This window comes from Coloeus monedula (genome assembly GCF_965178545.1).
Source record: "Coloeus monedula genome assembly, chromosome: 18".
Classification (NCBI taxonomy): Eukaryota; Metazoa; Chordata; class Aves; order Passeriformes; family Corvidae; genus Coloeus; species Coloeus monedula.
In genome coordinates this window covers 7,887,495-7,911,712 of record NC_138798.1, presented here as the reverse complement: position 1 = coordinate 7,911,712, position 24,218 = coordinate 7,887,495, and the positions used below count along the sequence as shown (strand labels likewise).

The 24,218-nt window shown below is 42.0% G+C and overlaps 1 protein-coding gene across 1 annotated transcript in view; it reads right to left on the bottom strand.

Moving 5' to 3' along the window:
- ARVCF (ARVCF delta catenin family member) overlaps positions 1 to 24,218 on the bottom strand; it is a 142,179-nt gene that overhangs the window by 51,189 nt on the left and 66,772 nt on the right. Inside the window, exons 4-6 of the mRNA XM_082293666.1 lie at positions 22,987 to 23,486; positions 14,808 to 14,991; positions 402 to 519 (exon numbers count right to left, since the gene is read on the bottom strand). Of these exons, the coding sequence (XP_082149792.1) occupies positions 402 to 519; positions 14,808 to 14,991; positions 22,987 to 23,486 (802 nt within the window). The remainder of the gene's footprint in view (positions 1 to 401; positions 520 to 14,807; positions 14,992 to 22,986; positions 23,487 to 24,218) is intronic.

Sequence of the window (24,218 nt, the reverse complement as noted above, 5' to 3'; positions counted from 1 at the left end):
ATGTCTAAGTACTTCAGTCTTTAGAGATGGTGCTGAATAAAGTCTTTAAAATGGGAACTGACTCCTTTGCTGCTTTGTGCAAACGGGACTCAATTCTAATTTGGAGACTGCACTTATAAATGCCAATTAAGTAATGCAGAACAACAGCAATAATGTCACTGACAATAAAGGACTACTCTCCCCACCTCTCAGCCACCAGCCTTTGCTCCCCTCATCAGCCATAGAGAGAAACAGAGCAGCATCCTGCTGATACCCATCAGCAGTACCACAGATACCAGAGATACTCTATGGTCTGCAGCAAGCATAATCCTCTTCTGATACCAGCAAAGAGAAGTTGGATCTCAGTGCAACACTGCAGCGTAAATTAATGGAAACATTCACATTTTAATGCTCAAGTTCACCTTATTGTCCGTGTCCTTCTTGCCAACCGCAGACTGCAAAGCATGAAGGAGGGCATCCACCAAGCCATCACACTCTCTTAGTCTTCTGCGTGCTTCTGCTCCATCTGAACTTACATTCCTGACAGAAGAGAGTTGAAAGAAAGTATAGTTTTCACTATAAAGTTGATTTATACTACAATTATTAAAAACTCATCACCTTGGATGAACAATTAGGAGGCCAAGTAGACAGACAAATCCACTAAATCTCAGTAAAATATGGGCAATGCACATCTGCAACTCTCTGAGCCTGAACAGAAAGGGGAACACAATCCCAGAAGTGCCTACAAACACATTTCTCTGCTTTGCTGGTGAGTCCAGGGACTCACCTTAAACCAAGCTGAAGTCTGCAGAACAAACAATATGTAAACCAAAAATTTGATTTCAAAACCAGCAGTTCTAAACTGAAAGACACTTTCACCACCTTAGGAAAAACATGCATAGTCACAAGATTGCTCAGCAGTATCATGGCCACAAAAACTGAAAAACCTGTGTGCAGCAGATTCAGCACAAAGCCTAGATCAGTCACCTTTAGTAAGGAAAGGACGACAGCTTACACAATCCTTTAAATTTCTCTAAACACTGCACAAGAGAATGCCACAGGTAGAAGAAGCAAGCCAGAGTGAAAGGCTACTTGGAGTTGTTAGAAGTTACATTTATCAATGGCTGCAGAAACTGTCAGAGGGGACCTTTGAACTTGGCCTCACTCATCCAGCGAGCACAAACTGATACTCCAGCCTTGCATAAGCACCAACCTGCCACTACCCAATAAATAAATAAAATTCAAGTCAATTTTCCAAATGCTGCCTTCCCCCTCCCCGCTTCTTCTTTAGGGGGAAAATGAAGTGACAGAATTATTGTTAATAGTGCTCACTGACCAAACCTATATGGAAGGTCTTCCCAGAGCTGAAACGCAGTAATTTTGACAGTAACACAGACAACCTTTCAGTTTTCAGGTCTTTGAATCCCACAGAGCTGTGTAAGGTTACCTCTCAAAAACTGAGGACACCATCACTACCCTCTGCTATCAGGATCATGCAGCCAGTTTTTGCTTTTAACTAGAGGGACTGCCAATCTCCAAGTAATTAACACATCAATCATGGTCCTCTCCCGTGTCCCGGTCATCTAGGCAGGCTGCTGTGTTAATTGGATAGCTAGGAAAACCACATTTTCTCAGAGACCTCTCAAAATCTGAAGGCACTTAATTGTGAGCTGGTTGCTGTAACAGCACTAATTTTCAATTAAGAACACAAATGAAAAGCACAGATAAACGCATCCTTTCCTCAAATCCTCACACAGCCTCACTAGCAATGAATGATAGGAGACAGGTAAAGTGGATATTAAAATGATTCCACAGGATAGATGGAAGAGAATTCTACATGCTGTTTACCCATCTCCAGTTGTACTAATCCTTTTGTGTCAAAAACACAAATGTGAATTTTAATGCCACGTCTTTATGAAACTGAAATTAGAATTCAAATTCTCTGAGATACCTTTCAGGAGTTATAACAATAAACGACAGCAGCTTCACCTTCAAGCACATCTATTAATGTGGAACTCTACTTATTAAGCTTCAAGGTGACAGAAATGCACTATAAATGGTCTTATCTGGAGCTGTGTATCACTTTTTTTTTTTCCCTCATTAAGTTTTAGAGTGTTAAAATTCATAAGCAACACTTGCAGACTAAAGGCAAAACAGCTCAACCTTCACACCTTCCTTGCCCTATGGCCCATTCAGAAGAGATTTTTCTGTAGTTCATTTGTGCTACCACACTTGCACATTTGTTTGACTGCTTTGGTTATGAACAGCACCACAGTACTGTGTATCCTGCTTTCTTACTTCTATGATCTGTACTGGGGTTAATATCAAGGTAGATATTAATAAGGTTACGATTGAAAAAAGTATTATAAACTTGTATCAGCAAGAATGTGGCCTGCTGGTATCACTTACTGTCTCTTCGACTATAGAAAAATTCACTGAAAATTAATGCCTCGAGAAAAAATTTCCACATATATCACACACAAATAAGCATGAAAACTCTGCAGGATCAAGTTAATAGCTAATTAATGCTATGACTAAGTTATCCAGACATCAGACTTTGCAGTTTTAATGTTTTAACTATCACATCACAAAATGTATCCTTATGAGCATCTCATGCAGAAACATCTGCCCTATAAATACCCAACTCTGGGGATTTTGTTAGTCCTCCCTCCTTGGGTAATGAGCTACCAGCAGCCCATGGGATTTATCTACCATGGAAGCACAAACCCCGTTTCCTTGTCTGTAAACCATAACCCAGACCTATGGGAGAGCTCAGCTCCCATTCTTGTCCCAGCAGTCCAGGCAGATCTCAGACAAATGCAGTCCAGGGGGATCAGCACCTGATCATGAGTCTGCTCTTCCTGCTGCTCCAACACTGAAAAAGGCAACAAAGATCTGCCAATCCCCATGGAAATATTTGCATTTCAGATCCATGCACAAGTATGCCAGACACCTCTAAGCTCTAAACAAAGGTGGGCCCTATGAAAACGATGACGGTACGCTTTGACTAAGTTCTCATCTGGCAATCCCACAAGAAGTGCTGCCAGGGTTGGTTTCCATGATCCAGAGCTACCTTTGCAAGTCCCTGCAACCCAGGAAAATGCCAGGTTGCATTTCTGCCATGGGGTTAAGACTCTCTACTATCTACCTCCTTTGAAAAGCATCACCTGGTAGTCGCTGATCAAACTCAACTTGGGTCTTCAGGAGGGGCTGGAGCATGAAAACAAAAGGGATGAGACGGACAGGAAGCTACTGCTGCCACTGGTCATTAAAAAGCACAGAAACTGCCACAGTATAGTCAACCTGATAGTGCACTCCACTGACAGGAGTCAGGAAAAATATCTTCACGTTTCACATCTGCACTGGGATTATTCTTGCTGCATCCTACACCTATTACGCATGATGCAATGAAAGATGTAACCAAACCATCTTCCAAAGGAAGCTTCCAAAGCAAGGTTTCTGAACACCCTTCTTCCAAGAGTGACAGAAATCAACAAACAGATGACTGATTCCAGCAGTTAACAGAGGATTTGCATTCCCCTTACACAGGGCAACACTCCACAAAAGGAATGCCCAGCCTCGCTCAGGCCAGAAGCTCATTGTATTGGGTTGACCCTGAGTTGATGGACATTCTTTAAGACCAATTACGCTTCTCACAATTTACATATTTAAACTGCACAGAAAGGCGGGACTTCCCCTTTTTGGTCGGAGCTCGCCTGCTGGGAGGTGGGGGCAGCTCGGGGCCTCCCGGCCCCGCCGGGCCGGGCCGGGGCCACTGCCCCTTTCCCCCTTTCCCAACACCGCAGCACGGACCCTGGGTGGCTGGGGGGGGACTGCCTCAGAGCCACAGGCAGCTCAAACCAGCCATGGACTGCTCACAGCTAAACCCATCCAGCGCGGCTTCTGGGGACCGGCGGGTCCCTCTCCTCTCCATGCGGAGCCGGCGGAGTCAACGGGAGCCGGCAGAGCCTCCTGTCTGCAGCCAGCACACTTCGTGCTGAACTGAAGAAGACACCACGCAGCCAGCAGCACAAAGGGAGCGAGGCTTTCCCCACCGTAAAGGCCGAACAAGAACACCCTTCAGCATGGCGGCTTCAGAGTCAGAGAGAAAGAGAAGTGAGTCCTGTGGGACGGAGCTGGAAATGGCGATAGGAGAAAAGAGGGCGGTGCCGCGATTCTGGCGCGCAGCTTAAAAGAAACCTTCTTGCATGCCATGGTAAGAAACTGTAATACCACAAACTGTTTGTCTCTTTAATCCATTTGAAGAACATGGGGGAATGGAGTATCTTCGTGTGCCTGTGAAGATTGTGAAGAATGCCGATGCCAGGCTTTATAGTAGTAAGAGGCTGTTAGAGACTTGTGGCGAAGAAGAGCCTTTGTGTGCAGGCCAAAAGAACTTATCCTTAAAAAGATGAATAACCCCATGTGATGGCCCATGTTTTGCAGTGTGAAGGAACTGTGAGATTTTTCATGGGAGAAATGTTCTACACACAGCAGATTGTTTGTTTCCGGGCGGATCTGCTGTTGGTGGCAGTTTGGGAACCACGTGCAACTGAAGGAAAAACCCTTTTTTCCCTTAAGCATAAGAGAGAGACTTCTTTCAAGAACTGGAACGCTGACTAACATCCCATGTTCTGTTATCCCTTGTGTGAGCTAGGTAAAAGAAGAGAAGTGCTGGGGGGGGGATTTGCTTTAATTTTGTTTTGTTATTGTCTCTTTACTTTTAATTCTATTAGTAATAAAACTCTTTCATTGTACTGCAACTGTTTAAGGTTTGTGCCTGCTTTGCTTTTCTCCTAATTCTTATCTCACAGAAGGAAAATGAGTAAGTAATGAATATTTTGAACCAAAACCACTACACTCATGCAATGGAGATACGTAACATATGGCATCCAGACCTGGATAAAGTAGAGAGCTTTGTTTTTCATTGAACTTTTCATTAGACAAGTATTGTTTTACACCAGAAGAGATTCTTCAGCGGATGAAGTGTTTCACACAAGACACCAAATAGCAAAGCAGCTGATACCCCAAGCTGAGGTGCTGCTAACTCTGTTACTCAGGAGACAGGCAAGAACTGGAATGGCCTGAAGACTTTGGAATTAAACAAATGATCTCACTGACTTGCTTGCTGGGGCAAATTAATATCAAGAACCTCTGCAGATATAAGTTAAAGCTGCTTACTGAAGTTTGAACGACTCCACAGGGCTTTTGAGGCACCGATAACGGGCAAATATCCTGTTACAAATGAAAATAAAGTTGACTGCTCATTCAGAAGGGTGGGAATGGTGAGGGAGAACTACCCAAACAACTTCTACACAAACCAGCGGCAAATGAGACCTGCCACTCATTCCCAGTGTTCTCTACAGTTTGCTTCCCTTGCCTTGTTCTCCTCACCTCCAGAAAGGCCTCTGCTGCTTTCCCTGACTGTCCTACTTTTCAATACTTTTCCAAGAGTCTATTGAAAAATGTATTTTAAAACCAGAAGTGTCTTTCTTATGCCACTACAAAGGGTAATAGAAACCTTCAGTGTGCTTTCTGTAAATATACACAGCACAGTCTGAAGAACAATTCTAGAAGCAAAACATGGAATTAATGCCCATGTGGCTCAAAGTATAAAGGAAAGAAACCAACTGGATGAATGATTTTATGTAAAACAGTAAAGCACAAATCTCATTCCAGAGATTTTAAATCTCCAGCCTTTAGATTTTAAAAAAGCAACCTGGATTCTTCCTCAAATTCTTGGGAGTCCAGACTGTGGCCAGGACTAGTGAAAGAGAATTTGTAAGGATGTCGCAATATATGCTTTCCCTGGGAAAAAAAAACCAAACCAAAACAAAGAAGCACTAAGTAAATGTTAAATAAAAGTAAATACCTATGAGCATAGAAACACATCAGGCTAGGAATGCAGTCTGTTGGTATTAAAGACTTCAGAAAATGGGGGTGAATGTGCTGAGAAATCTGTTCCCACCTTAGCTAAGGTTATCATTATCACCAAAGAGCTGTCTTAATAATACACAATTCTAAATGCTACATTTACATCTGCAGAACAGAGCTGGCATTTGTCACCCCTAGGAGAGGTGAGCTGTTACTACTGTCTGTGCCACACACCAAAATTATCTTCAAGAGAAAAGACTTAAAAGTAATTAAGTACAGGTACTTAATTTGCACTCTTTCAATGCAATCATGTGGCAGTGCCCCCTCTGTGCTCTCCCTAACAATCCGACAGACAGAGTAGAAATGTGGAGAATTTTTGGATAGTTTTTTTTAATGATTAAGAGAAACTTGAAAACAAAGGCAGAGACACGTTCTTCTCTGAAAATTAAAACTAGTATTTCCAGGACTGTTGCTGTGTCTGCCACTTGGCTGGAGAGCACCATCAGTTGCTATCCCACAGTGCTGCAGATGAAGCTGAGGCCTGAGTGTTTCTGAACACTTACCCTCCTGCCTCAGTGCAGCAGGTGTAAAAAGCCCTTTGTTTAGAGATCTAGCTGGGAATGAAGACAACAGCTTGGAGACTTTGCTTTGTCTATAAATAGGAAGTTGAACTGGAAATTTTTAAGACATCCTCCTTGTAACACTTCCACCTTTCCCTGGAAGAATTGCAGCTGAGAGCTGAAGCCGAGACAGTGACGAGCTCCTTCCAACCCCTTGCTAGACTCTGACCAGCACCACCACTGAGGCTTTGCTGCCCAGACACAGTTTTGCATACTTCAGCTGATAAACGACTTAAGCTTCTCACAACTCAGCTTAAAATATATTAGTTATTCTGTCCACCTACTCTGGCAGGCAGAACCCTTGCTATACAAACACCCTTCCACACCTACACTCTGCTTCACAATAAAGAAATTTTTATTTGGATGCCAGCCAAAGGAGATGGATCAATAATAGTTGTAGTAAATGTACTCTATTTCCAAGTGTATTTCTAGGTCCGCTATGTCTCAAAGGAGGAATAGACAACATTTAAAAACCATTCCATCATTTCATGCAGAAATAGAATGGATTCCATACTTCAGTTCACATGAAGTACCAGAAAGTTTAACTGGTATTAAAGTTCACTGTTCTGAAAACAAGAGAGAAAAATAAAGAAGCTGCCTGTGACACAAAGATAGCCTGATCCAGGCAGCTCTGGTCAGAGGACCCTGTACAGCACAACGGAGTTCGGCAGCAGAGAGCTCAGTCAGAAATCAAGCAGAGAATATGGTAAAGAAAGCAGAAAGAATCCAAAGTACCCATGAAATGCACAGAAAGCCAGAGGAGCTCTACTGATGCTGATTTAGGTAGGGAGCAGCTGTTCAGACCTGGGCAGGAGATCCCACCGGACCTTGCTGCTCCACTCTGGCATTCACTGACCAGTTACACCCGAGAGAGAAGTAGCAGAGCAGCCCCAGTTTCTTTGCATGTAAACCCTTCCACACCTATTTAAATAAAGAGGTTGGTTTTGTTTAGTTGACCAAATGCTCTAAAGAACATAGCAAAAGTCATCCCTGAAAAAGCGCTTCACGAGCTTAGTCTGTGCTCTAGCAACAGGGGCACAGAGCAAGGGATCTACAGGGCACCCTGTCACACCTCATATCCATGTCTGCACTGCCTAGAAGAGCTCTCTGAAACAGGCTGGGGCTCAAGAGCACAGTTTAACAAGGGATGGACTTGACATCTGTACCTTGTTATCTGTGGCATTCTATACCCAAAACACCTTGTAATGCCTTTTCAGTAAAATGCTGACTGGTTACCTCCTGCATGACCTACTTGGAGGGCCTTAGTTGCTCTCCTGTAATGCAAAATGATGCAGAAATGCACTACATGAGAATTCCATGATGCCCAGCAGCTACTTGGCTTCCAAATTATTCCAGTCTCTGCCTGGAGGAAAGGCCAAGGGGCCCTGCTTTTCACATGCTTGCTGCCATGTGAAAAGAATCTCAAAAATACAGAAAGGAGGTGGTACTAATCTAACAAAGGATCATGGCTCACAAGCCTTCCAAAGCAGACTACGTCCATTAGAGTGACTGCAGTGAGCTTTGCTGCAGTCCTGTTCTTCATCCCACCACAGCAACAGACATTTTTGAAGACTCCCTTTCCTGAAAGCCAAGGGAGGAGGGACCTAGACTCATTCCTAAGTAAACGACAGAAGGCAGTAAACAAGTGCCCAACTTTAAATTTATACCTCAAGATATGATTGTAAAGCATTAAGGTTGCATGTAACTAGGTTATGTCTCTGCTGCTAAAATCTATGCATAATTTATTTATATTACAAGCTAAACATCAGGAACTGTCAGGAGGAACCCTAACAGCTCCTTACTAGCACGAATTAAACGCTCTGCTCATCATATAAGCCCCAGGACAGCCATATGCTGTGATCCTGCACAGTATCAGTAAGCTAATTAAGAAACTGCCTTTGCTCACTCCTCTCTTTTGTGTGGGTTTTTAATTTGAGTTGATTTTTTCCAGTCTGGGTTGGGCAGATAAGCTTCTCCCTTTTCATGCTACTTGCTGCCTCCAAAGTGAAGATTCACAGGCAAATCTCGGTTCTGTTTTTATCTCTTTCTAAAACTATTCCTTCTCTGGAAGTCCACTTCAAACGTACCTGTTGCACACCAAAAGACTGACAATATCATAAGCTCCAGTACCTAGAGCATCAATCAGCCAAAGGCTGCACCCACTCTCAACACGAGCACAGCAGCCTCCAAGCACCACGGGTGAGTGTGGGGACAGAGATGGCAGCATCTGCCCTCAGCTCCTCCTGGGTGGGACAGGGAAGCATGAACGATTGGAAGAAGTCCTCTCCAGAGGATCTCAGCTAAATAACTGCCCTGCAAAAGCATAGGAAAGGACTACCTGAACCAGGATAGGGGAACACACTGAGTTAGAGGGAACATCAAACAAATGACTTTGTCAAAGAATCTTTTTTGGAGTTTGGAGTTGTAGCTGCCAAGGAGGGCTCTGTACTAATGCAAATTTGCTGCTGATAAAAAAGAGGGAAATGTGAGTTTTCAGGTGCCAGCCTTTAGTTTCTCTGTTCTGCCATGCTTCAGTGAGCAAAGTTCTCTTGACACCAAGGGCAGGACCGCAGCAGCATCACCTGAACCTCACCTCCCGCGCCCTGCTCTGCACTAGGCAGCACTTCCAGGTCACACATTTGCACTTAAGTGCCTTCTTACCTCAGTCAGCTGGAGATGAAGGCTGCCTCCAGTATATGAGTGCACACAGGACAAATATTATGTGACTGTCACCACATACTATTATCACACCTGCAGGATGTAAAGATGGATAGAGCTTGAAAGTAATACATTTTGAAAGCTCTAATTCCCAGGCACTTTTCTTCAGAGGAAAGCCACACATTAATCATTAAGAGAAAGAAGGGCATAAGAACCTGCTTTTGACAACCTTACTCTTTTTTCTTCCTCAAATTCAGCACGCAGAGATGGGAAGAAAAAAACAGGCACACCAACATCACTGATCCACTCAAGACAGGTGTTTTCAGGGTGCAAAGAGAGAGACCTTTACTGCCCAAACAAGACCACATGTTGCTTGACAAACCTTCTTTAACCCATGTGCCCCACAGACACCCACACTCCTGCTACAAACAGTGTGTGCAGTGCATGTCTGGGTACACACGTGTTACAAATACATAAAGACATGAGGACTCACTCACAGCATTACCTGTGACTGAAACACTGCAAGTGACATCTGCAGGACAAGATATACATGCAGGCACCATAATGCTCTGTCCTCCTCACAGAAAGGCTTAGAACACTTGCATACAAAAACTATCTGACACATCCCAAGTATTACTGATTTACCATCAAGCTCTTGCAGCCTTTCCTCTGAAGTATCTAAGAGGAGCCTGCAGATACTTTTATATCATTTCTCAAGCTGGTGGAGTATATTTCTGGCTTTGAAACCACTGAGTCCTTACGCCACCTCTTCAAACGTCATATCTCACACTTACCAAACCTCTCAGGTTTTGCTTCCATGGGACCAAACCCTCAATTTATACCTACAGGAGTTGCTTATTCCCAGTTGATGTCTATAGGATCAACCATTTCAAAATACTTGGAACTGCTGGTATTTACAGCAACTTCAGGAGAAGGTACATACAAAGGTGCCAGTCCCTCATGAAAGACAGAAGAGTGAAGATCAGTGAAGTCTCAATCCCCTCAGGCACTTAGGAGCCTGAACCTTGCCAAAGCCAGAAGGAGGCAGGGCTATTAAAAATTAGACCACAAAAAGGTTTATACCATTAATCTTGCCTGTAATTATGTCAGTACAGTAGCAGAACAGCAAATAAATCCCCACTTCTCGAGTCTCCTGTTACAGCTCTAGCCACCAGGTTGTCCCTTCCCTTCTCAGGGGCTGATGTTGGACAAGCTGTTATGTGCAATCTCCAGCTGAAGAATGCATGTTTTCAGGGAAAAGTCAGGTGGGTGCAGTTTGTTTGTGTTCATACACCTCGGCCAGAGCTCTGAACCCTGAGGATATTTGTGAATGCGAATTTCTGTGTACTTGGAGAACTGACAAGAAATGCTGCAACTACAGATGGTACCCCTGGAAAAAGGAGCACTTTGCATCTGTTTGCTATGCAAATTAATTCATTTAACATTTGTTGACAGCAGGTCAGTTTAGCACAGGAATCAGGCTAGAAAGTTGGCAATTTAGGAACTAAGTTCTACTCTGTCCTCTTAGAAGTGAAAAAATCCAAGAGAGAATTAAAAGTAATTAGACAGAAAACAGCAATTAAGCCCAGAATGAATTTAATTTTTAAACCATTAAAATCCTTGCTGCTTCCAGAGAACTAGGAATCATGGTGGATATCTCCACAGAAAATTAACAAGATGATGTGACTGCAGCAGTGCTCTGACCCACAGATGTAACAATTTCCCTCCAAAGCAGGGAAGCACCTTAGGAGAAACCAGGGGACCCAGGGAAGGTCTCTTGTACTGCCTGGTTGTTCATGAACCACACATTCAACCTCCCCACAAGAACTCAACTCACACTCTTCTCCTAAAGCACCTCAATGTCTGGGTAAAAGTTGTAGGAAGGATCACGAAATGGCCACATGAAGATGCACCAAATCATTCCATTATTTCACCAGGAGTGCAATTTGAAGACAAATGCTTCTGGATTGCAAATCCCAGTACAGATTTAAGGGTTTAAAGAAAAAAAAAAAAAAAAAAAAAAGAGGCAGTAACTAGAAGAACTAGAAGAGACATTCTCCACATACCTAAAAGAATAAAATACAATGTGGAGACGTAAAACTTGTATTGTAAATCTGTGCATACTTAATGATTCTCCTATAGTAAGCAAATGTCTTCCTTACTTCTTCCCCAGTCCTGCTACTTAATAACCAAAAATCCACTTTGCTTTATTTTTAACTGTTCCTTTCCAGATTTCTACCATACATGTTTCTTTTATCAGCTTCAACAGAATATAAGAATGCCCCTGTTTTATAAAATGACACCCAAGGCAGCATCCCTCACAAGGCTCGTGACCATTTGCAGTAGTAAAGTGATTATGGATATTGTAGATCTATTCATCATATTGGGTCTGCCCCTAGAAATAAAACACACCAATGTAAGAGGAAGCATCTTTTTTCTGATCTCAGGATGAGAATGGAGACAAAATTATCATCACCTGCACTAGTTTCTGAAAACTTCAGTGTTTCTTAGTCAAGATTACAAAAGAGCAGCCAATAAATTTCATTATCAGCTCATACTTCGCAAATTGGATGTGCTGCCAAGTTTCCAGAAGAGAATACAAGATTCTCCAAACATTTGTTTGAACAGAGTTTTTGGCAAGTCAAGTGCAGAGTGAGATGGCACACAGAACCCACCAGCCATGTTCCAGATGATACCAGGATTCAAAATACCCCTACAATGGGCACAGTCACAGGAGAGGGCTTGATTTTAGAAGGAGCCCTTTAAATCAACACCCATCTCCAAAGTCAATATAGACCTTAGCCAGTGGCCTTTTCCTCCTCTGATTCCCACTGGCTCTATGTGTGTGTAATCAGCTATGGTAGCCTGGAATGGACACCACTGAGTATCCCAGGTAATCCCAGAGTGAAATAACATGGCAAAACAGAGTATATGAATGGCTTTCTTGATGATAAACTGTGAGCAGCTTCTCTGATTTCCAGCTTGTAAACGACCAGGTCCAACGTTTCTCAGTATCGGACACAGATAAAAAGCAGGTCCATTGCTGGGTGCAAGTCCTGTGGCCACACAAACTAAAATCAGTATCAAGCATCACAGAGGGATTTTTGTTACTTCACAAAGTGGGTAAATCAGGGCTACAGAAAGCCAGTAAGCCCTCTCAGCTCCAGCCAAGGGGCAGAGTGCATGGATCATGGCTCTTATCTTGTAACTTAATTCCCAGCCCTGGTGCAGGTACAGATCTTTGCTCAGGTATTGGCCCCAGTTACTGACCCTGCTGCTGAAGCATCCTTCCATCCCACACGTACCTGCCACACCACACTATCCCTGCTGTTAATACAGCTCTTAATCCACCCTTAGGCACATGGGCCAAGGTGACTCCATAGCATCCAACTCACCCTGACCTACTCAGACCTGCATCCACAAAAGTGAGGAGGAAGAGATGCTTTACAGGTTACATGGGGGCAAAATAGATAGGACTGGAAAGTGGGATGGATCAGGAATTGAAGTAGTAAAGGTAAATAATTGTAGTGTGGGGGGTTTTTTAATTACTTGTTTTTAATTATTTTGAAATGAGTGTTTCCATAGCTCCACATTATCAAAGGAGAAACCTAGATTAAGAACAAAGTAAAGATGAGTAAGCAGTGTTTAAAAAAAAAGAGCAAGTAATAATTAACTGGCAGTTCATGCTGTGAATCACTGAGTTTGAAACAAACTCGCCCACATCTGTTGATAAACTTCATTAACTGAAAAAATGATACTGAAACAAATGCCATGCTGCATGCACAATGCCTGTCTTCTGCTTAGACACCTAAACTGCAGGGACAGCTGAAACCTCAGAAGCTCAGAGATTGTTCCAGTTATTTTGGGAGACAACGCAGCTCACACCTGAGGCTCATTTTCAAAGGGGACAAGGGAGGCTGGCACATCATCAAGAGGCCTAACCTCCCAATTAAATATCAAATTGGTGAATAGTTTGCAGTCTGCAGTAAGCTCCATTCGTGAAAAATTGAATTTCTAGGACCAGCTACTGTGTCAATGAGAGAAGTGTAGGCAAAGGGGTTTTTAAACACTGATATCTGTCAGACAGATGGCTGCAACAATTTATTCTTTGTTGGTGTTAACTATCACATCTTGCTGCTGCTTTAAAAGATGAGGTGCAGAAGATTTCAACACACAACACAAAGTAATTTTCAACAGTTTAAATGTTAATTACTTTTGATATGTCCATTTGCACCCCCAGATCTGGAAGTGCTCTACAAAAGGTATGTGTAATATCCCTGACATGGGAACAGGAAGCACAATCAGCTGAAAGACAGCTCATATCCACCTGCTCCTGCATCTGTCTTGTTCCTGGACTCACTCACCTCACTGCAAGAAGTGGGGAGATAGCAGGGCAGTTCTCCCCAGCTCCTATGCAAGAGGGTGCTGTCTCCACGGCTCAGCAGAGACATGGATTTTTTCCAGATTACCTTTCCCTGCTGTCACATCTTCACCTATTTTAGGCAGCCTCAGCCAACCATCAGATCACCTCGCCCCACATCTTATGAAAGCTTCAAATTTTCCACAAGGAAGCACAAAGTCCCTCCTCACTATGAGAGCAGATACCACAGATGAAAGGACTGAAAGACATTTCCCCCTTCAACAGCAGAAGCAGCCACCATTCACTGGCTGCTGTCCTGATGCGTTTCAGGCGCATCAGGACCACTTTTAAATACCAGAAGTTCAAATTCTCTAACATCTCAGTACTATGTTTCATACCCCTCTTCATAAGCTTTAAGAACGCAATGTCCAAAGGGGAAGAAGCTTCTGAGTTTCCTGTAAAACCAGTGCCTTACTTTAAAATAAAAAAACCCCAAACCCAACAAATCAACAAACCCAGAGATACCATGGAATGCAGTTCAAGTGGATCCACATACTTATAAAATTTTATGATGTGGATTAGGCTAGTCTACTAATGACCAATTTATTGTCTACACTTACGGGAGAATGTCATATTCATTGAGATAATCCTTTTATTCCCTCACCATGACTAATTTCCTCTTGCAGAACACCCTTAGAAAATGAGACACTAGTAAGTAAAAACCTATGATGTCTGGAGTCTGCTTAAAGGACCTCAGTTTCCAGTGGGACTGCAAATAACTTCAGTAATGGGCCTTTCCAGAACACTTTTCATTACTTTCTTCATTTGTGAAGTTACCTGGGGGAATAGTTATTGCAATTTAGAGACCACAAGCCCAAGAAACAGAAATGAACCAACTTCTGAATCTGCATTCATCAGAAGAAATCTGACAGGAGTACACTTCAGAGCAACAGAAGGTACAAATCTTTATTTGTTTTGTTCAAACTAATTGACTTCATCGCAAAGCTGAAGAATCTAAACTGAGCATAACTATTTTATCTCAAAAGAAAAGCAAAATGAGACACACTGTGTTTAGGGAACATTGGTTCTTCAGGTTTTTCAGAGTGCATTAGGACTCCTCCTGACCCCAGCTTTTAGCATGGACTGTCCTTGCTCTCAAGGTGCTTTCAGAATTGCAAATACAGTAAGAAACCAGAAAAGGCCCCTTTGCAAGGAGTATTAGAAGCAATACTTGGGATCCTAAATAGTCAGTAGTTCAAGTTCTTCACCAAAAAAAAGAGGAACTATGGGAAAAAAATTCCACAGCTGTGCCTTACCGTAAGCAGCCAGAGGTGTTCTTGAAGACCGTTGTCCACTCGGCGTCGCGAGGCTTCGAGTCCTCGTTGGGCTCGCTCTCCCAGCCCGAGTGGGGGATGATCACCTCGTTGGTCAGGGTCTGCAGACCATGGTTGATGATGACCATCTTCAGGGGCTCGTAGGAGGATAAATTCCACAGGGTGCCTGCAGGGGATTATTAAACAATGGGAGTATAACAACTATTTAAAATCTGTATGTTAAACAGAATCAGAGGATTCACGGAGAACTGCTTGAAGGTTAAATCATAAAACTAAACAAGAAGGCAAAGCAACTTGATGAGATGCCAGACCAGAACTAGCTTAAGGAAAATCCCACAGCTTCTTCAACAAAGCAGGGAAGCACTTCTATCAAGACACGGATATTGTTGAACTCATCAAGCCCTACACGGAGTACATAAAAGTGATGTACTATTGGAGATTAATAGGATTTTTCTGCTGTATACAATTTGTGTTACACTTTCAAGTCTAACTATGCCTCAAAAAAATAAAAATTCATCCAGTGAAGCAGACAAGTATATTGAGCAAGTCCTAGGAGGGATGAATTTCTGGAGGATCACTGGTCCTATGCTTATCTTCTGCACAAGGTAATATTTCATTCAAGTCTCCTCTCTATTATTTACTTTCACATTTTCCTGTCACAAGCAATATCTGTGTTCAAATCTCCTGGTGACACAAGCATAAGATTCCTTGAAGAAGCTGGAAACCAGAACTCCTCTGTCTTTTCATTTTTACCTCAATTATGAGCCAAAGCAGATGGAAGTCAAACATAAAACAGAATAACAACAACAGCTTTATAGCTGCAAAATACCCAGTGCTGGATAAGTGATACAACCTCCCAGCAGACCTGTATCAGTGTCCTAACAGTTATTACTCATTAGAGTAGGACTAAAACAGAGCATTCATTTCTGAGAGAATTTCTGCATAGACCCAGCCTGGTGCCATCTGAGAACTGTCAGTAACAACACTTGGAGAGAGCCAGACACACACTTCTGGTCTCCAAGGAAAAGTGTGAGTTCTAGCAAAATTTCAGACAGACCAAACAGAAAACCTAGATTCCCCAGAACACACAGGAAATCTTTCCTAAGTGGATCCACTATCAATCTGAGGCTCCCTGTGTTACTACAACTATGAATTTGTGCATATTACAGTGCAAACTGTAAATCTCCACCTCACTGTATATCCATCTAAAAACCACAACAGAACAACAGAAGTGCAACCTTTTGTTTCAGCCCCTTTCAATCTCCCCAAGTTTTACCACCTACAATTTTCAAGTTTTAAAGGTAACTGGGAAAATATTTTGGATCTATTATCATGCAGCACAGCCTGCTGTGGGGACTTGCAGGAGCCCAGCAGTGATTGGATAGAGGATACCATATTAATTAATAAAAAAACTCTGAGGCAGACAACGGAATGAACACCATAATGTTTCTTGCAGTCGTTTTTCTGAAGTCATACAAAAATAATGCTTTTTTGGCCTACTGCCCATGCCATTCATAGACACTGTATGAGATTTTTATAGCCTAATTTTAGCTTTCAAAGGAGACTGTGCAGGTAAAATATGAATCTTCTCTTTGTACCCATTACAATAAATCACCCTTTGTTGCTGTAAAACAACAAATGTTGAAGAATAAGAAAAAAAGCAAAACCAAGCAGAAAGGGCTAATTGGCCCCATTTTGTTATCAAAGAAAGCCTTTACTTCTCATAACAAACTGGCTCAAAAAATATACAACATACAAAAAACAAATGCAAGTCAATATTTATAATAAGACTAAAACCATGGACATATAAGCTGCCCTGTTAATTTTAAATACTTTACTAGACTGTCTTTCTTCAGTTACTCTTCACCAATTTCTTTAGCATGTCAGACTCACTCATATAAAAATAGTAAGTACAATTAAATCCTTAAATGCACGGCTGGCTCAGGACTTGAAAATTCAAATTCTAAATCTGAACAACCAGCACTGAACAAGATGGATGAATCCCTGGAAATTATACAGGATAATCATCTCTGGAGCAAAGCTAGATTCAAACTGAGAAGAGTGGGTGCAGAATACCCTGGTTCTGGAGGTTCTCTCTCAGGACCAGAAATGGAGCATGGAGTGGGTATCTGCAGTGCTCAAACCCCCACGACCTGGAAAAGATGGCATCAGCCAAGGAATCCTCTACAGGGTTCCTAAGGATCCTGTTCTTCTGAAACTGCAAAACATTGCAACTGGGAACACTGCTGAGATGGGGAAGAGCTAGGCTTTAAAATCCGGCAGCCCTTCAATTTTAAAAGCTTTTTCCTGAACGCACATATTACTTTTGCACCCGAAATAAGAGTCTACTTTTTCCCCCTTCCTGAAGCAGTGATGTAATCTGTTATCTCTAGAGTATGGAACTACAAAGGCAAATTTTACTGCTTAAGAAGAATCAGGCAGACATGTAAGTAAGAAGTCAAAAATACCTATAAAATTTCCAAGAGCTCTAATATTACAGGATTGTATGAAAGTTTTCCAGTGCTCAAACCTTTTGCTTGTTTTAAGACTTAAGAGATTTGTGTCTAGACTTCAATACCTTCAACCACAGCATGTAAAATAAAATCATCATCTCCAAACTCTTCCTATATTCTCATTCGCCAGAGGTTATTTCAAGAGACTAAATGCAACTGTGGATTCAGTAGTGTTCCACCTGGATTGCAGCACTAACCTGCCCATCTACCACACACATCAGCTTTAATGCTGTAACCCCACCCCGACCAAGAGAACCACCTGCCCCTATGGAAGCAGATCCTCTACATACACAGAATTTTTATTAAGAGGCTGGCTGCAACTTATGCAATGAACTATTTAGGGCAAACACAATTTGACTGTAAATCTCAGCGAGTGACTACCAGACAATGAGGACTGGAGTTACACAGAACACCTTTCCACCATCCTCTGACAAAAATTCCCCCAGCGTTTTACAAGCTTTCAATTTCTCATCTGCCTCCTATCTCTCAAATCTTTCATACAAAACAACAAACTGAAGAAGAATAAAAGACAGCCTTACTATTAAAAAAAAAACCTGTGCAAATCCTTCAAATTATTCAAAAGGTCAAAGCACTTAAATTTATAATATTCTCCTTGATGGCTGCATAAGGAAACCCAAAAGAATCCCTCTGTTGAACAGCATTTAGCAAGGGAAACTGCACAGCACTTAAAAGAAGTGTAGCACAAGATAAGCAGGGGTGAGAGAGGTCCCATGGTTCCAAAGACAGAGAAAAAAATTCAGGTTAAACACTGACTTCATGGGGAAAATATTTCACAAGAAAGGATATAGAAGATAAACACACTGACAGTACATTTTTCTTATTCCAAACTATGAAACCAAGAGCTCTAATTCCCAGCATCTTTCGCGCTCCAGAAGAAACAACTTCTATGGAAAAATAACTGATAGTGACAGCCACAGAAAATTAAAGGGAACAAATTCAGATCCAACTGTAGCATTTAGTAGTATAAGAAAAAATCCAAGGCAAAATAAAATTCCTGTAAATTTGACATCCATCTTTAAACATCATTCTTTTTACTTCTGGTGTAACACACTAATGTTTCAACAAGCTAGAAACACTATTTTTAAAACTCCAAGTTTAATTAATTCAAATAATTAGGACTCAGGAGGAATCATGTCACTGACACAGCAGCACAAAGTAAATGAAGTTATCTAAATTTTCCATGCACTTTCACTAGAAGCATTGGCCTTTTTGACCACACACTGCATGAGTTTTAGGACTAGAGAAAGGTGAAGTATTGCTCTTCAGAAGATGAACATGATCACTATCAATGTGTATTTTTTTCATAAATATATGAGTAATGTACTTATGTATTTTTAACTTCAACCACTGGCCCTGAATTTTCAACGTATTAAGCACGGAAAATAGCTACAAGCTTTATTTCAAAAAAAATCCAACATCACCAAGAAACTAAAAGTTTTTTAAATTCCTTTTCTATGGTCCATACCAGATAGCTTATCACTTGGAAAAATAAGCACTTTGCAATATATTCCCAGAGGAATTCTTGTTGCATGTTGGTCCTGGGGGGATTTGTTTGACAGATTTGTTTGTATCAAAGTCCCGGAGATTGGAGCTGTGCTCCTTCCAGTAGTGGTCAAGTTGAGAACCTCAACATAAGCTAGTGTGTGACAGAACACACCATGAACAAGGACCTTCTTCTGAGAAGCTTTGGAACAGAAAGTGGAAGGAGAAAGCTCATCTGAGATCAGCAAGTTGAAGACAGCAGGGCATTTCAAAGAGAAATCCAGATCTGAGCAGCCGACACAGCACATCAGTGCCCAGGAGTTGGGAGTTCTGAGCCAGCTGATTTATCTGCAAGCTGCTATTTGAGCATTAGATCAAAATATTTCATCTGTAGAGCGTTTTGAAGGTCAATCATTTTTCAATTATAACCTATTTGGTAGCAGAAAAATCACATCCTGCACCACTTGAAATCAGTGCAATGTCATTAAACAACAAAATTACTCAAACGTTCTCACAAAGAACAAAATCATTCATTAAAGCTACCAACTTCTGTCTGCTTTCTGAAGAATGTAATAGAATTTTGGCCTTGCATATCTGATGGGAACATTTCCTCCATGAAAACCTTATCACTCAAGATAAAACTTTTGTAGATTTGCCCAATCTGAACAGATTTAATTCCTTATCAACTTAATCCTCATGTCTCTCTTTTTCTCAAGAAAATGATCCACTGAGAGTACAGCAGTACAGCTGCAAGCCTAGCAAGAAATGAAAGAAGAATTTTATGGAGTATTTCTCAACACAACTCTACTCATGATTTACTCATGGACACTCCAACACTTAAATCAAGCTTTTTTTAGTGCAGTAAATAGGAAACATTTTGTAACTCCACACTTTAAAAAGAAAGAGAAGCGAGATCTGTGGTATTTTAGGAATGTATCTTCTGAGTTTAGAGGGCAATTTCTGCACACTTCACAGATCTCTGACCTCGAAGGACACCATGTTTAGTGCCATTTGCAGATATGTCCAGAACATCTGGTAAAACAGAGATGGCACTAACCCAAAGAAGTCGTTCAAATTCTGCTAAAACCAGTGTTTCTGTAAGAAAAAAATCTACAGATTGGCTTAATCTGGCAGCAGTGGTCTATCAGTACACTCCACCTGCTTCCAAAATAGTTGTGTAACTTGTGTTCTCCAAAAGAGTATCCTGGGAAGTGCTCAAGGGAACACACTCCCAGCACTCCAAGCCTCTCGTTCACCACTGAGGCCACACAGCTGATACCTCCCTCGATGCTGCATCCACCTCTTGGGTGTTTCTAACTCACTGGTGTGGCTTTTCCCCCACTCCATTAACCCAGTGGTCAGACCCAGCTGCGGCTGCTGCATCAGATCACCAAGCAAATGAGAGGCCACAGAGCTGTACTAAAGCCAAGGACTGACTCTCACATCAGATGAGAATGATGCCCTCTTTTGCCAGAAACCCCTCTCCCAAGAGGGTGTCCCACTGTGTACTCCCAAGTACCTCCTGTCCTGCAAGCAAGCAGCGTCCCACAGCCAGAGAAACAAAACTTCAAGCCTGGAACTGCTCCTGAATTCAGATAACTAAGTTATTTAAACTTCTTTGAATTATTTGAATCTCTTCGGAAAGCAGGAATATTTTATCATTTGTCCGTAGCTGAGATGACCAGCTGGTGACTACTATTGAGCTTTTGAAAAGCAGCCAATATTGAGTTAAAGAAACATTAAACTGTAGAAAAATCGATGTGTCATACCAAACTTGAATTTGGAGCCTGTTAAAAGAAATAAACACATGCTGCTGTATGCTGTTGTATTTTCTTCTCTTTTTTTTTTCCCCTCTAAACTGCATTGATGATGAAGTCCCCAGACGTTTCACTCCAGACACACTGAAAAACTTTCATGGTAAAGGTAGGCTTTGGTTTATCAGTAGGGAAAAGCACCCAGATAGGAAGTCCAGACTGCTACCAGGAGAACACTGGAATTGTGATCTGAACTTCTGAGGCTGCAGAACACAGTCCTTTTGTAGCAGCTCTGCCTGAATGCTCCCTTTGCACTTCAAGCTGGCTCTTGTTTCTCTCTGCTGACTTTTGGAGCTCATTTTACAAATGGACAGTTCCACATTATCAGCCAGAGCTTTGAACACAGACTGGAAGTACAGCAGCACCAGTCACAGAGGCATTGCTGGAATACTCTTCTCTTCTGTGCTGATACTTGAATGTGTCACACCGGATCTGGTGGTATCATTTTAGAAGTAGAATGAAATTATTCCTGGTTAGGTAGAGATTAAATGCACATCATCTGTTACTGGACATCTGTTTAGGTTAATGCCCTTAGTATTCCTGGTGTTTTTCAGTAAGAGGAAATAAAGAGCTCGAAGTAACAAAAGCCAAGGTGGAATAAAACCACTACATTTAATTGGCAAAAACTACTGCCAAATAAAATGCATTTGAACTCTAATTAATCAACTGGAAATCAAAGCAATTGCCATTTACAGTGAAAAGGAAAAACATCCAGTTTGGTTTTGCCATCTCAGAAGTGACTGATTACCACTTAGCACTATAATGATATTCCTTCAGAGTAAATTATACACTGGCTTCTCCTTTCTTGAATCTAAGGAAATAAATTTATTGCTTCTCAGCACCCCAGAAATGAGTTTTGATTAAACTAGAACAGCAGATAAATAGATATTTTTTATTTTAAAAAATAAATAAATTTATGTCTGCCATCATACTAAATGAATGCAACAAATGGAATACAAATACTACCTGCAGAGTTTCCATGTTGAGGCAGAGCACAGACAGCTCTCAAAGCACAACCAGCACATGCTACTCAGAGGTTCTCTGACAAAACAGACAGCTCTCCTTCACCAGCTCACTGGAAAAAGTCTGGAAAAATATCCCTGCTAGTTTCAACACTGTGTACTTAGACCTAGTTTGATAAATAGCCTGTAATGGCTAAGGAAGAACAGCTGGAACACCCAAGGCCACTGTTCATCTCAGAGAATTATGATTACCAGTAAAAACTTAGAGAGCTACTATAATTTTTGAGGAAATTACAGAATTATGATGTTTACCTCTAATGGCTTAATCAGTGTTTGCAATAGGGTCTACCTGCATAATCCAACATGGATAAGGCAGCTAAAAAGTTTCAGCCCTGGACCCATTTTCATTCTCACAAAGCTTTCTGAAAAATTCTGTTCTGGCACTGAAATTCATTGCAATTGCTCTGGTCTCCATCCAAACATCCCCTGCGGCTTCTGAGAAGAGAAAGGGAAATCCATTTCACTCCTCATGATTTATGGGAGACTGAAGAACAATATCTTTCCCCTTACTTTAAGAGCTGACATACTTTTCCACCCTCTTCCACTTAATGGCTGAACTTTGAAACTTGGCATATACTTTATAGCTCTTTTTGGATGATGTCCAAGACCAAGTTCAAATAAAAACAGGTTAAATAATGGAGCTATAAGTATTTGAAAACTCCCTGCAAAGTGTGCACGAACTCAGTAACCTGAAATGTAATTCTCCCTTTTCCGACCTCCGCAACAAACAAATCCAACAAACACCACACCCTATGCTCCCTAAAATATGAATTTTCCAGCCCAGAAGTGCTGCAACTTTATATACAGCCCCAGAGTCCACAGTACCAGGCTGGAAGTGTTCCTGAGGAGACAGACTATTCTATAAATATGAGGGAGTGGGGACATGGCGGCAGGATTGTTTTATAAGAGATTAACAAGCGAAGATTTAGCTCAGCATATCTTACCTCATGATTACAACATGCTGAGGGCACGTGCACTACAAATTACCTGTCAGTGGAGCTGCTACAATTCATTTAAGCTTCAGTAACCCAACCACATGCAATTGCATGCTACACCCAAGGAGCAGCATCCATCCCTCAGCAGCCAGGGAATCAATCCCAAGTGCATCACACACACTGAGACGATGATCCTGATCCCCCTCCTGACAGGCACGTGTCAGGCTCTCACACCACAAACTTGGTGCAGCTAGAGAACAGCTGCAGCCAGTGATCTAAATTCTCCTTCAATGCTCTAATCTCCAGAAATTCTTGTTCCTGAAGCTGAAAGGACTGTTGTAAAGACTAACTCATTAACGAAACCAGACACTGACCTGTAATTAGCTCTCTGACTTCCATGTCGTTTGTTTTTCGCAACAGCCTGATCAATGCAGGGATCCCATCACAGTTCTTTATAGCCACTTTGTTTTCATTATCCTTCCCGTAGGAGATGTTTCTGAGAGCCCCACAGGCCTTACGATGGACCTCAGGCTTGGGATGATCCAGCAGGCCCACCAGGATAGGGATCCCTTTAAGGTGCCTCACGTCCTTTTTGATTTTGTCGTTCTCGTAGCACAGGTGCTGCAGGTAGGCGGCGGCGTTGGACTTGACGGGGTCGATGGGGTGGCTGAGCATGGCGATGACCTCGGGCAGGTCGGGGTCCCTCCAGCGCGGGTCCTTGCGGATGCTGTCGATGGACGGGGAGCGCTTCCCCAGCCGGTCAATGCTGGCCATGCTCCCCCGCTCCGGCTGCGCCAGCGGCGCCGCGTAGCCGCCGTGCAGGTACGGAATCCTCTCTTCAACCATCTCTGTCTCAATGGGGTCGTCGTAGCCCCTGTGAGGAGCAGCGGTCCCAAGACAAAGAAAGGGGAAAAAAGGAAAAAAAAGCACGTTGAAACGCTTTGTAACTCTGACTCAATATGGAGATTTCAGCCATGAGCAAACATTTTAATACCACAAACAGCATATGAGACAGCATATGTACAATTGCCAATAGTTTATTTGTAGTAACTTGAAAATTAACCATCACTGAGTTCTCAGCAGTGATGGGACTCCAGTACAGCGTTTGGCTAGCAATGAAATGATGACAGGAACTGCAAGCCATCAAACAGATTGCTTTCATTTTGGTCACTCAGCAAAGCAATTACAACAGAGTTGGATTACATTTAGTAGGAAACACTGATCTTCATTAATGCTGTTACTTCTGCAACAAACCAAAACTCTAATTAAAGGCATTCAAGGCCTGGACAGAGACCACGGACATATTTCAGCAAGTCTGACAAGTTCCACTACATTTCCATGCTGATGCTCAAACAAGTGTACTCTAAACACTACTCTTAATTGATGTTACCATAAACCACCCTCTCGTATATGTATTTTTTCAAACCAGCAGAAGCCTTTTGCTTTACGTTTTTTCCCTGGACAGGTTTGCTACTGTCTCAGTATTGCAGTTAGCTCAGTCAAGAAAGTAGTTTTAATTGCTACAAAATGCTTCTTAAAATCTCTCATCTGAAGCACCGAGTGATGCTATTGAACCATTTCTGATGCCATGCTGAAGTATAGATTA